At 48.2% G+C, this 14913-nt stretch overlaps 1 protein-coding gene across 1 annotated transcript in view; it reads left to right on the forward strand.

The window, feature by feature from the left end:
- The first annotated feature begins 324 nt into the window (after nt 1-324).
- LOC147965908 (uncharacterized) overlaps nt 325-14913 on the forward strand; it is a 103586-nt gene continuing 88997 nt past the window's right edge. The window contains exons 1-3 of the mRNA XM_087530655.1: nt 325-343; nt 5319-5481; nt 5563-5692. Coding sequence (XP_087386781.1) covers nt 325-343; nt 5319-5481; nt 5563-5692 — 312 coding nt within the window. The remainder of the gene's footprint in view (nt 344-5318; nt 5482-5562; nt 5693-14913) is intronic.

Raw genomic sequence — 14913 nt, forward strand, 5'->3', positions numbered from 1 at the left:
AACTGTGTATCACCCTCCACTGCTGAATCTGAATACATTGCTACTGGATCTTGCTGCGCTCAGCTCCTATGGATGAAGCAAACTCTCAAGGACTCACTACTAGAAAAAGGGCTATAGATGGGATTGACACTAATGGCACACCAGACAAGCGGTGCGCCATTAGTATATACTAATGGCGCACCACCTTTTGATACGCCATTAGAGTTGAAACTACTAATGGCGCATCTGGCCCAGGGTGCGCCATTAGTATCAATTTTTTTTGAACTAGTGCGCCTGTCCAAACATACTAATGGCGCATCCAGACATTACTAGTTACAACTAGTAATGGCGCACCTGTCGGAAAGTGCGCCAGTAATGTTGTTTTTTATTATATTTTTTATTCCTTTTTTTGCAAAACTACTAATGGCGCATTGTTCCACCATTTGCAAAACCAGTAATGTGGAACAGTGCGCCATTAGTATGTTTTTTTGCAAAACTACTAATGGCGCACCACCAGAAGGTGCGCCATTAGTAACCTGGATTACTAATGACGCATTTAGAGTTGGTGCGCCATTAGTAAGTGGGCAGCAACAAGATATTTTGGACAGCCTCTCCTACCCACACTCACTTTCTCCCCACTTCATTCTCTCCACCTCCTCCTTGTCTCGGGTGCCTCCTCTTTTTCACCTCATTTCCACCATAGATTCATTCAATTTAAGTGGTTAAATTACCTTGTTTTGATAGGTAAGTAAGGGGGGAAGCTATATTTATGTTGTTCTCCCTACAACAATGTGCACATGCACTTTTTATGGCCTAGCTAGATCTATGTATGTTTGTGGTGTTGCATATGTTTGTGGTGTTGCATATGTGTTTGTGTTTGCAGGTGTACCGGTATTTGAAATGCGATAGTTGCCAATATTTTGCTGGAATGTTGATTCATTTCCGTTTCGGCGAGAATTTTGGCATTAAGCATTCTTTTTTGTCCTATTTTTAGGGTAAGTCATGCGAAATTTTTTCTTGGTTCTAAAATATCGATTTGCTCTACCCCGCAGGCGACCATGGTCCGCATGACGACCGAAGGCATCGTGAATAGGTTTTTGAGGTCCGCAAAGGCCGAGATGCTTCAAAAGAACGAGACGGAGATAAGATGTCTGTGTCGAAGATGCAAGCTGAAGAGCCTTATTTCGGACCCGGATTCCGGGCAGGTGCGGGACCACCTGCTCTTGCGTGGTTTCATGGATGGCTATAGGTGGCAAGGTGATGAAGATGACTACGAAGTCGTCCATGGGGGCCGGGCAAGAAATGAGGAAGGGCAGCAAGGCAACCACCGCGGCTCGGGCGGGCAAGAAGACGAAGAATCCCTAGGAGATGATCATGACGGTGATGCTGTACACAGTCATCATGTAGAAGATGCAGGACATGATGATGAGGAAGATGCCGGAGCAGACGACGGGCATGATCATGAAGATGATGATGCCGGCGGAGCAGATGACGCTGGACCATCGATGGGCTAGGTGCAGGACCCTCATATTCAAGAGCTGCTTCTCAAGCAGACGGATAACGCAAGAGCTGCCGCCCGAGAGAAAGCCAAGATGGATCAACTTGAGTTCGACGCGGTTACTCCATTGTATGAAGGATGCAGGCCCGAGGATACCCGCCTGAAAGTAACGCTCATGGCTCTGGAGATGAAGGTAAAACACAAAATGACCGACGCATGCTTCGACGAGAACATGTCATTCTGGCACGAACGTCTTCCCAAGGGGAACAAGTGCCCGACCAGTTTGGAGGAGGCGAAGAAAATCATGTGTCCTCTGGATTTACCGCACGTGAAATACCATGCGTGCATGAACAATTGCATCATTTATCGGGACGAGCACGCGGAGTCTACCATATGTCCGGTGTGCGGCGTCACTCGATACAAGAAGAGGAAGAAAGCTCCTCGAAAAGTGGTGTGGTACTTTCCGATCACTCCTCGTCTGCAGTGGTATTTCGCGGACCCTAAGGTAGCAAAGCTCCTGCGGTGACATGCGGATAGGGAGGAGAAGAAGCGAGAAGATGACGCAAATGATCCAGAGATAGATAAAAAAGACAAGATGCTGAGTCACCCTAAGGATGCGAGCCAGTGGCAAGCGTTGAACTTCGAATACCCAGAATTTGGGAAGGATCCAAGGAACATCGTGCTGGGCACGAGCACCGATGGAGTCAATCTGTTTGGCAGCCAGAGAAGCACACATAGCACCTGACCTGTGTTTGTGTGGATGTACAACCTTCCCCCCTGGTTGTGCATGAAGAGGAAGTACATTCACATGAGTATGCTAATTGAAGGTCCGAAACAACCAGGGAACGACATCAATCTGTATCTGGGGCTGCTGAAGAAGGAGCTAGACACACTATGGAAAACGCCAGCCAATATGTGGGACGCCGCAGAGAAAGAATATTTCCCTATGAGAGCCGCACTGCTCACGACGGTGCACGACTATCTCGGTTACGGATATCTCGCGGGGCAGGTAGTCCACGGATTTTCTGGATGCGTAAGGTGCATGGATGATAGAGATCCCGGGTCTTCAAAAACCGTGTTCATGGGACATCGAAGGTGGCTTCGCGACGATGACCCGTGGAGGAAACGCAAGGATCTGTTCGATGGTGAAACCGAACCCCGAAAAGCCCGTGTACGAGGAGCGGCGAGGAAATAGACAAGCTGTTGAAAAATTGGAAAGACTGCCCACTGCCGGGAAAGAAGAAAAAGGCGCCGGAGCCGGGAAAGAAGCGAAAGGCGCAAGAGCCGCTGCTGAAGGTATGGAAAACGAGGTCTGTTTTCTGGGACTTGCCGTACTGGAAGATCCACCGTGTGCCTCACAGCCTTGATGTCATGCATATCACGAAGAACGTGTGCGAGAGTCTGCTTGGTACCCTACTCAACATGCCAGAGAGGACCAAAGATGGGCCGAAAGCAAGGGCAGACTTGAAATCAATGGGCATCAGGCAGGAGCTTCATGCTATATATGATGATGATGATGATGATGATGATGATGATGATGATGATGATGAGGCGAAGCAGGACACAGAAAGTCGTCGCAAAGGCAAGAAGACCAGAAATGACTACCCTCCCACGTGCTTCACTCTAAGTCAAGAGGAGATCGAGCAGTTTTTCACCTGCCTCCTAGGAGTAAAACTTCCATACGGTTATGCGGGGAAGATAAGCAGATACCTAGACCCAGTGAAGCAGAAGTTCAGCAGGATGAAGTCTCGCGACTGTCACGTGCTGATGACGCAGATACTTCCAGTTGCAATCCGTGGGATCATGGACGCGCACGTCCGTGAAACGCTATTTGGCCTATGCAACTTTTTCGACGTCATCTCTCGGAAGTCGATTGGCGTGAGGCAACTCAGAAGGCTAGAGGAAGAGATCGTGGTGATACTATGCGAGCTTGAGATGTACTTCCCGCCCGCATTCTTCGATGTTATGGTGCATCTCCTGGTCCATATAGTGGAGGATATCATCCAACTCGGGCCGACGTTCCTGCACAGCATGATGCCGTTCGAAAGGATGAATGGTGTCATCAAAGGATACGTTCGCAACATGTCACGTCCAGAGGGAAGCATAGCTAGGGGCTTTCTGACCGAAGAGTGCATCTCCTACTGCACGAATTATCTAGGCATCGAGAATCCCGTTGGTCTGCCCGTCAACAGGCACCTCGGCAGGCTCGCTGGATGGGGTCACCGTGAGGGTCACCGCGAAATGCATGTCGACTTCGAGGGTCGACTCGCCGACTTTGAAAGAGCAAACCTAGTCGCGCTACAACACATAGACGTGGTCGATCCTTGGGTGGTAGAGCACAAAACCTTTATTAAGAAGACGTACAATGACCGAGGCCAATAGAGGACGGACGGAGATATACTCAAAGAGCACAACTCATGTTTCACGCGTTGGTTCAAGCAGAAGCTTCTGTCGTACCCTTTACATGAGGATTCTTCCGCGGAAGAACAACTCATATTCGCCTTGTCACAGGGCGCCGAGCACAACCTGATGACCTATGAGGCGTACGATATCAATGGCTACACATTCTACACTGAGGCCAAGGACATGGAGAGCGATGGTTATCAGAACTCCGGGGTAACGATGGAATCCTACACCGGTAACGACAAGGACAGATACTACGGAAGGATCGAGGAGATCTGGGAGCTGAGCTTCGCTGGAGAGAAGGTCCCGATGTTCCTGTCAGATGGGCCAAGAGCGTCCTAAAAGAAGACCGGTATTTCACCACCATGGTTATACCCGAAGCCAAATCCAAGACCGCGGGCGCAAACGTCACCGCGAAAAATGAGCCATGGGTACTGGCTTCCCAAGTGGACCAATGCTTCTTCATTACCGACCCGTCAAAGCCAGTCGTGTTGTCGTGAGGAGAGGCAAAAGGAAGATCATCGGAATGGATGGAGTAGCCAATGAGCAAGACTTCGACAAGTACAGCGACCCGAGGATCGAACATGACGACGATGATGAAGTAGCAGCATACACCACAAGAAGAAGCAGGACCACCCTACCTAAAGGACGTCCGTTCCATAGAAGAACTCCATTTGCGAAAAAGAAGGGCAAGAAGATTGTGAACAGATAGCTAGCTAAGATCGATTGTATTTTAAATCGTAGCCTTCATTTCTCGATTGTATTTCATGGGCACTTTTTGAACTATCATGAATATTTTTAAATTTCATGGACACTCGATCTCGATCCCCCTCCATCTCGATCGCTATCCCACCTCGCTAGATCCGGTCCCCCTCGCCGCCGAGCACCCCCCGCACCCTCCCCCGCTCCACCGGCATTACTGTTTGATGATATTTTTTAAAAAATTATTACTATCTTATAAAAAATATTACTGTTATGATTTAAACAAGTTTGAACATATTTAAACACAAATAAGTATCAAACAGCATTTTAAATGCATAAAAAAAATTGTGGAGCCTGGGAATCAAACCCAGGACCTCCTGGTGTGAGAACTGGCTGCTGACCAGTCAAGCTAGTAGAGGGAACTTGATGTGGATCAGGTCAGGTGGAAGATAACCTGTTGGCTCGAGCAGAAATCAAAAAAAGTACTAATGGCGCACCAGGGTGAGGTGCGCCATTAGTATGGATGTACTTATGGCGCACCGAGGGGTGGTGCGCCATTAGTATTGTGCCGCCCCCATCCATATTTCCTCCTCGGCCCAAACCTATCCCCTCTCTCTCCCTCACCCTCGCCCTCGATCCCCTTCCCCTCTCCTCTCCCGACGCCGCTGCCCCGCCACCTCGACGCCGCCCCGACGCCGCCTCGACGCCGCCTCGACGCCCCGACGCCGCCTCGAAGCCCCGACGCCGCCTCGACGCCTCGACACCTCGACGCCGCTGCCCCGCCGCCTCGATGCCGCCGAGGAGCACGACCTGGCGCAGGCGCACGGCGTGCAGGGCTACCCCACCCTCCTCTTCTTCATCGACGGCGTGCCCAGGGACTACTCCGGCGAGAGGACCAAGTGAGCAATTTCTGCAGATCCCAATTCCCTCCCTGTTCCCGCTCCGCAGCTGCTGAGAATTTTGTTTTTGCTTTGCTGCAGGGACGCCATTGTCGCTTGGATCGGCAAGAAGCTGGGCCCTGCGGTGCAGAACCTCACCACTGTCGACGAGGCCGAGAAGATCGTCACCGGCGACGACGTGGCCGTGCTCGCCTTCCTCGACCACCTCTCGGTATGCAATGCGCCTTCTCAAGTGGCAGCAAAGTCAAACAAACCCAAAATTGGTTCAGTTGCAAACCATGTTACCCACATTGACCCAAAATTGGTTGAATTGCAAACCATGTGACCCAGATTGACCCAAGAATACAATGCTTGAATTGTGGCCAAACCAAGAACATGTGGCCATGTTACCCAAAATACAGTGCACCTAGTTTTCCCAATGCCTTTATTCTTCTGCTTGCTCACTACTAGATGAAATGTCAACCTGCATTTTCCATTTCCATGTTCTGAGAACAAATCCGAGATGTGCTCGTATGTTTAGCTCTCGGTACGCAATGCACCTTCTCCAAGCACAGCAAAGTCTAGCAACCCAACCTGCTTCAACTGCATCCATTACAAGCATAGTGTTCCTTTACAAGCATAGTAGAGCATAGTATGGATTCTAATGTTCAACTCTGACTAAACAGGTTCTGCAAACGGTCTTTTACTGCACTTGACTGAAGAAGTAGGTGTCTGCTATATCCTGCACTTGAGGTGAGTTGTGTTCTCAGGTTTACATTGCAATGGGCACTCTTCTTGTAAACACAAATTCAGATTTATATACTATATGCTGGCATGACTGTTTTTATTAGGCAGGACAGTGCAGTAGTTGATGTATCTTGGGTTGATTATAAAGTTTCTTGGGTTTAATATTACCCATCATGATGATGTATCAATGTAGCATTAGCATATGATCCAAGTGCTAGTACTGCTAGTAAATAGCTAATATAGTTAATGAAGAAGAAAAAAACTGCTAGTACAGTTAATTAAGAAGAAAAAAACTGCTACTACTGCTAGTAAATATCATCAGACTGAATGTCTTTTATATATGGTACTGCTAGTAAATAGCTTCTTCTATATACTAATTTGCATCAAAGTGTAGAACAAAGCATCAGACTGAATAACTAACAGTGGGTAATTAACCTAACTATTCATTTTTCCTTAGGTTAATATTAAAATGTCCAGTGTATATATATTTGAAAATGATTGCTGCTAGATGTTAATTTGCTGGTACTAGCTAGAATTTGGCACTGAAAAGCAAAAGAAAAAGCTAATTAACTGCTGGGTAATAGCACTGGTACTAGGTAGCTAAAATATGTGTTCTGAAACACTGAGAGCAGAAACACTTACTACATACATATGCTCAAGGAACACTTACTAACCAGAAAAGGTTTTGACTTGAAATGTTAATAGCACAGAGAGCAACACAAGTTAAACACCTCAATCTGTTAGTATTTGTCTGCATTTTCTCACATTCTTCTTGTATCTGATCCAGTATTGCTTGTAGTGGTTTGTCCAAAATGTTGAATGATACTGCTTGGAGATGCATATATTGTTTCACCTCTTCACATGCCAATGTATTTTCCATGTTGTGATGGAGGCCTTTTATGCCTCTTCCACCCGAGAGGCCCTTGAGTTTGCTGGAATGTCGATTAACTTCCGTTCCGGCAAATTCGGGTACTCCATATGTCCTATTTTCAGCAAAGGTCAGGCTGAAATTTTCCGTGAATTTTAGCATGACTTTGCTAAAAATAGGACATATGGGGTACTTGTGACTAATGCATGGGTGTCGAGAAACCATTAATTATACAACCTTGGCTTTTGGGGTGCCTCGGTGTCGATAAAAACCGAAATGATGAAAGATTAGGCTTTTAGGGTGCCTCGGCGTTGAAAAACCCTCAATGATAAAAGCTTAGCTTTTAGGATGCCTCGGTGTCGACAAACCCTAAATGATGAGACCATGATCTTGTTCCTTGACAATAACCAACTTTTTGACCAAACTTTGTTCCTATTTAGAGAGAAACATGGCCAACAACGATGAGGCCGGGGGTTCGGGCGGCAAGGCATTCTGGGAGCTGTCCCAGGAGATGGAGGAACAACCTCACTTGTATGAGGACGCCGCCTTCCCCACCGATCCTGAGACCACTGATGGTGCCGCCGAGGATGACCCCACTGATGCCACCACTGATGGTGCCGCCGAGGATGCCACCACTGATGATGGCGGCGCATGCACAGATGGCAGCCAACCGAAGAGGCAACGGAAGGACCGGCGCCCGACCGTGCTCCGCACCCTCAAGGAGGAAGTTACTGAAGTGGACTCTGACGGGAATCCAACGGCGGCGCCTGAACGAATAGTCAAGGGGTACTCGCTTCAGCTCGGGTGCATTCTCCGGAGCACCGTCTCGATCAACACCGAGAACCTGAGGCATCCTGACCGAGGGAATTTGCGCAACCTCCTCTTCACGAAGCTGCACAAACGATACAAGTTCCCCGCTGAATTTGAAAACACAAGCCTCAAAGGGAATAAAGTGAACAATGCTGCCCTCACGAAGATGAGCAAGGCCCTGTCTACTTGGAAAAGCAATGTGAAGAGAATGATCGAGAAAGGTGAGGGTTATGAGAAGATCAAGGAGAAAAATCCTTTGATCGCCGAAGATGACTACAACGACTTCAAGATCAATTGCTCGAGCACTGCAAACTCCGAATCAAGTCAGTGGGGGAAAGAAATGCGGGAGCTGAACTTAGGGGAACACACACTCGGTCCCGGCGGTTACAGAGTGGCGGAGCCTATATGGGACAAGGAGGAGGCGGACCGTGCCGAGCAAGGCCTACCGCCCCTCTTCGATAAATACGGTGACATGCAGACCAGGAACTTTGTCAGGGCCCGGTACAAGAAGGACCCGAAAACAAAGGAGCTTACCACGGATCCGAAGACCAGGGCGCTTGAGCTTGTTCTGGTAAGGAATACACCCCCGCGTAATTACCTCCATATGGTTGCATTCTAATTAATGAAGCCAAATTTCTAAATGGTTCACATTCCTTCCATAGGCGACTGAAAGCAGTAGCGCGGGGTCGACTAAGAGCAACCCTTGGGACACCACTCTAAATAGGGCGCTGAATGTAATGAAGAACAAGGATAAGCTCAGTAAGCCGACGTCAGCTGGTTGTGTGGCCGGCAAAGGCTTGTCGACAAAATGGTCGTCATACTATAACACTAGTGGGCGAAAGGAGAAAAAGACCAGCTCGGAAAGCCAGGCGCGCGAGGTTCAAGAACTCAAGGCACAGGTGGCACGGATTCCGGAGATTGTCCAAGAGCAAGTGCAACAACAACTCGGAGCGACGATCACCGCCATTGTGCCTACCTTGATCGAGGGGTTGAGTGCGTGGATTGCGGGCGGCCAACAGGGGCCACCCCCGATTCCTAGCTTCGCGGCCAGCAACTCACAGAACGCGATGGCGGGGCAATTGGTGTCTCCGGCGGAGGCGGCATTGGTGTCTCCGACGCCGGCACCGGAGCTTAATGCACCCGGGTCTACGCCGGCCGCCACCTCTGCAGCTAGCGGCCCCTCCGTCAACTGCACGCCCGCCGTTGGCGGCGCCTCGACATTAGCCGAGCTCGACGCCATCATCACGGTAACTAATTAAGCCTCTCTCGGCCGAGGACTTCATCTCCTTGCCTTTGACTGGGCATCCCTGACGCCCTACATGTTTTCGCAGGGCACCGCCGACGTTCCGTGCACTCTCCTGCACTTCGTGAGCAACGAGTTGGTCGATGTCACCAAGGGAAAAATCGTTCAACCGGGCAACCCCTTGTTCCACGGTACCCAGATGCCACCCAACTTGTTTAGGGTTCAACTGGTTCGGGTGCTGCCAGGCTGCGACGAGTTGTTACCTCTGATTCGACCCGTCGGGGCCGACGATGATGACGTGATGACCCTCAGCGCCTGCCGGAGCTGGCCCCTGCTTTGGCCAAAGAGCCAGATTCGTTTGGGGGTGGGGGACACCACCCCAAAGACAACACCACCAGTCGTGCCGGCGCCAAGTCGGCCCCATGGCAAGACCTCCGCAACGGTGCCGGACATCCCTATGCCACTGGATCCAAACATGCATATGGCACAGGATCAGAACGACGACGACGATGATACATTTGGCAACGTCGATCAGTACTTTGCCGATCATGGGTACGGTGGCGACTTCATGGGGCCTCCTTCTCAAGAACCCAACCCAACAAAAGACATGCGCGATCTAGCTGGTACCGCGGAGAAGCCAAGTTGCAACAGGCGTCATCTGCCGTTCAGCTCTCAGGAGACGCCTCCAGCTGCCGACTTCACCGGGCCTCAGATAGACGAGGTGCGAAATATTATCAGCCCCAACACACTCAAGAAGGCGGTTTGTGAGCAGAACTCGGTCCCATTATAGGAGAAGAAGAAGGCACGCAAAAGAAAGACTAACAAGGGTGCGGGCCAGCCGGCACCGAGTACGATCCGTGCTCAGGACGGGCCACCTTCACCTGAGGATTTAATGAGGAGGCTGTATGTGGCGGGTAGGCCGATGCTACCGAAAAATATGCTCGATGCTGCAACCGGTGCTATGTAGAGTCTGCATGACAGTGTTCTTTCTTTGGAGAAGTGGCGTCTCAGAGAGAAGGATGTGGCATACCCGGTTTTCGCGACCAAAGTGCCAGAGGGCAAGGGCTTTGTGGATAACTCCATCGGGGGTACGATCGTCCTGCGGTTTGATGACATCCATGCTATGTTGAACCTTCATCCACTGCACTACACCTTCGTTCGGCTATTTTCGCTGAGTATGGAGATGCGGATCATTCGCGACAAGACCCCAGACATCGTGATAGTCGACCCCTTCTACATGCGTGCCAAGATCTTGGGCAGCGCTGGGGACCGGCAACTCGCGAGTTCTTACCTCGAAGGCGTCATTCTGGCAAACAAAGATAAGGATAACTTCCTCGTGCCTTACTTTCCCGAGTAAGTCCTCCCCTCAACCGCCCCATAACATATGAATTCTTAGATTTCGATCATTTTTCTTTTAACATTTCGTGTTTTCTGCAGTGACACACATTGCACGCTCATCCTCCTAAGCCCCAAATATTCCACGGCCACGTATTTCGACCCGGACCGTCAGTCGAACGTAGACTACACAAATGTCAAGAAGGTTCTTGATGATGTTCTCCCCGGCTACGCCAAATCTGGAGGCACCTTCACCAGGCCTATTCGTAAGTACGGCAAGCACATGTTCTCCCACAATATGACGTTCTGCTGCGTCAAGCAGCCGCCTGGCGGTCAGAAGGGTGCCTACTACGCCATCCATCACATGCGGGCGATCGTACGGGACCATCATCAACTTATGCTACCGAGTAAACTCAGAGATTGGGCCGCGAGCGTGTTGGCAATCCAGGAGGCGGACATCAGACAAGAATTCTTTCACATCCAGTCGGAGTTTGCGGAAATCATCCATCAAGATGTCCTTCGTACCTTGGGGCAGTTCTACCTCAGAAATCAACCGTCCAACAGTGACATCTACACAATGCTACAAATGCAGGCTGACAACGCCTGTTATTTCATGACTCCCACGATAGACGGCGGCTTCATCCACGCTCCGGTCCCTTGAGTCGAGTCGAAAGCAGTGATGTTGTGTCTAGTTCTGAAACATCGATTGGCTCATGTTGTAATTAAACTTTAATGAACTTGTAGTATGTCTCTTTGGTTTCGAGAGTCGTTCAACTTAGATGTAATCGATGCTATTAATGTCTTGCTTTTCTCTTCCGATCATTCTGTTGCATACTTATATATTTCTTATGTATTATCTGTGAATTGGTACTAACGTTTCGTTTGGCTAGTGCATAGCGATGCCGTCGTATGTCGTGTACAAGGGTAAGGTTCCTGGAGTCTACGACGACTGGGAGGAGTGTCGGAGACAGGTTCACCGATTCAGCGGTAACAGTTACAAACGGTACACCACTAGGGCCGAGGCCGAATCTAGATACGCCCGCTATCTAGCGGGAGAGGGGAGGGAGCATTGCAGGAACCGGATGAAGACGAGTTTCATCGTGATGATGCTCATCGTGATTACCGCAGCTCTCTTCTATGTGATGGTAGTTTAGATGATCGATATCGACTTGTAATGTGAAGACAAACTCGCTACTCGCGGTCTCGAGACTTGTAATATAATGTTCTATCTTTGTTCGGTCTTTTCAATTCGGAGACTAATATGATGAATTGTACTCGGAGACTAATATGATGAATTGTATTCAGAGACTAATCTTCTATTGTATTCGATGAATCTGTTGTTGATGTGTGCTGTCTATATTTTGTCCAATTATACATTTTGTAACCTGTGCAAAAAACAGAAAATTAAAAAATAAAAAAAACCTAATATTCATACTAATGGCGCATCACATCACAGTGCGCCATTAGTATGCCAAAGGATACCAATGGCGCATCATTAAACAGTGCGCCATTGGTATGCCGAAGTTACTAATGGCGCATCTTGTTGTTGTGCGCCATTAGTATGCCAAAGCACCTGGGTATACATGGCCCCCTGGGAGGCATACTAATGGCGCACTGTTGTATATACTAATGGCGCATCTGAGGTCCGCCATTAGTATACCAGATACTAATGGCGCACCAGTGGTGCGCCATTAGTAAAATATACTAATGGCGTGGCACTAATGGCGCACCACTAATGCGCCATTAATGGCCAAATTAGGTGCGCCATTAGTAGGCCTTTTCCTAGTAGTGACTATGGCATCCATCTGAAACAAGTACCACTCTACTGCTACAACGAAAGCGCCGTCAAGATTGCCAACAACCCCGTTCAGCACTCGAAGACAAAGCATATTGAAATTCGTCATCACTTTCTCAGAGATCATGTCATGAAGGAAGATATTGATATCATACACGTCAACACTGAAGAGCAACTGGCAAATATCTTCACAAAGCCCTTGGATGAGAAAAGTTTTTGCAAGTTACGGTGTGAGCTAAATATCTTGGAATCCTCAAATGTCCTATAATCAGGCACACATCCTAACACTTATGCATGTTGATGACTTAGATGTGCAACACACGAAGTAAAATATATCTTCAATCAATTAAGACTTACATTCTGAGTGTGAATACATTAACGCGGAATTTGACTTCGGTGCGCCACGATAATTGTGCACCGTGTCTGGGTCTAATACTTCCTATACGGTGGGTAACGCCACCACCAAATTCTTATGTTTGGAGTGTTCTTCTCATGGCGTTACTTTTTGCTATGTCTTCACATTTGTTTTGTCTTTGACATAATCGTTTCTTATTGATTATCTTCACTATGTTGATTTGGTTGTATTCTCATATATATATATATATATATGTTAGTGTTCTGTCCTCTACAACATTCACTTATAGCTATGTCTTCTCTGTTAAATCTTTTGAACTAAGTGAATGTGATCAGACCCTAATCTCTCTATGCTCTCTATCTCAAACTCTATCTATCCAAGTCATATGCATTCTATTGAAACTGTCGAATGTCTTCTCTGCGTCCTTCTCAGCAGAAGATACAGAGGCAAACATTAAATATGTTTTAAATGATCTATTCTCTTTGCCTGAAATCTGGAGAAGCCAGAACGACCATCCGACAATCCTGGCGGGCGTGGGAACATGGGACAACCACAAATGTGTTGCATGTACGCCACGTGTCCCTCAAATGTGAACTGCCAGGGGCACCTGCGTAATTGCGCTGTGTCGTCCCTCTCCCTAAAAATGCAAGTCCAATCGCTGTCAAAATCTTTCTTCCACCTCTCCACCTCGCCAAACCCTAGCGCCACCGCTAGCCCTCGACGACGCCGGCGACGAAGCACTTAGCTGCCGCCACTTCTCTGACGCCGTCTTCACGCCAGCCGCGGACATCGTCTTCTCCGCCGCCGCCGTAGGTGTCTTCCGTCGCCAAGTTAGGGCATGGAAGATCGAACTGCTCGACCTCCACTTCTTCTCCGTCTAGCAGTTCTTCGTGTGGTAAATAAAACCCTCTTTTTATCGTCTTTTTTATCCTAAAGATTCATCCTTTTTACCAAAAGTGTTTTCTGCCTACACAACGTTAGATCTAGTCTGCATCTCATATAATGCCTAGTATATTCACTTATGCTTCGCACGTAGTTAGATTCCTCACTTGTACTTATTCTTGGATTCGTACAAATCTGGAACCAACTCTCATCATATAAGTGAATCTCTTCGCGCTATGAGGTCAATGTCTTCTAAACTGATTTATCTTCAAAATCTTCTGAGAATGCATATGACCTCTTCCCCTTCCCTCGCATCTCTAATGCTGTCACAGGTACATGTCCGTGGGAGAATTCCTTGGTTCTCATAGTCTGCATTCATTTGTAGAATTCTTACAGCATCACATCAATTCTCCCGAAGCCAGCTCTTGTCTGACCAGCAGACGGAAGCCTTTGACTGTATTGAAGCCTTTTAGTTTAAACTTCATGACAACAGAGAAATCAGCTAGGAAGGGTGGCAGACAGCGCCGTGGGAACACCTCAAGAGATTTGCCTCCTCACCTCTATGAGCTATACAAGACTGATCCAGAGGAGGACTACAATCAGAGAAAAACCTGAATCCAATGAATTCGAAGATATTGGGCAGAACAATGGTACAAGTACAGGTTCGTGACCCAGGAGTATGCTGAGAAGAATGCCATCAAGCGACCATGGGGAGACATTTTGTACAAAGATCTTCCTCCCCGGTCAAGAGCTGAAGTTATTGAACAAGGCTTCTACCCTTGCATGGTCCGTGGACCATAGCCTGCAGACTTATAGACTCATCCCCAACAACTTACCAGTATATTACCACTCACCTCTCACCCATGGATGAACACTGAACGGACTTAGAGGTCAAAATTAGGAATTATTTGGATGCACCTCACCTCCCACCCATGAATATGAAAACTATAGATTAGACGGGCCAGCATGTGAGTCTAACCAAGAATTAGAAGTACCTCACCTACATGTGGTTGGCTGCTAGAGTTAGCATGTATGTATGCACAAACAACAAGGTTACAAATAGGGTGTGCACTAGTTAATTGGTTGACGATGAAATAATTCAACTTGCTCAACCGCCATTTGAGTTGGAACTTGATAAATTGTTGGCTAGACATGAATAATGCATGAATCAGATATTACTAGATACATGAGCAGCATCAGCATACCCTCTGGTCCTTGCAACCTGCACCTTCCTTGTAATCGAGTGTTGATCTGCACAGAGCTCAGCACATATCCCCATATGGAAATCATTGTACACATCCCACAGCCCATCCTTGAGCATCCATCGATGAGGACGTCATGCCCAAACTGCGACCCTCATCTGCATTTCATGTCAACAGAGGACCTTGTTAATGTTGGGTGTAGCCAAAGACTTGGGT

The sequence above is a fragment of the Triticum urartu genome, chromosome 6A, assembly GCF_056163025.1.
Source record: "Triticum urartu cultivar PI428250 chromosome 6A, HENAU_Tu73, whole genome shotgun sequence".
In the NCBI taxonomy this organism is placed as follows: Eukaryota; Viridiplantae; Streptophyta; class Magnoliopsida; order Poales; family Poaceae; genus Triticum; species Triticum urartu.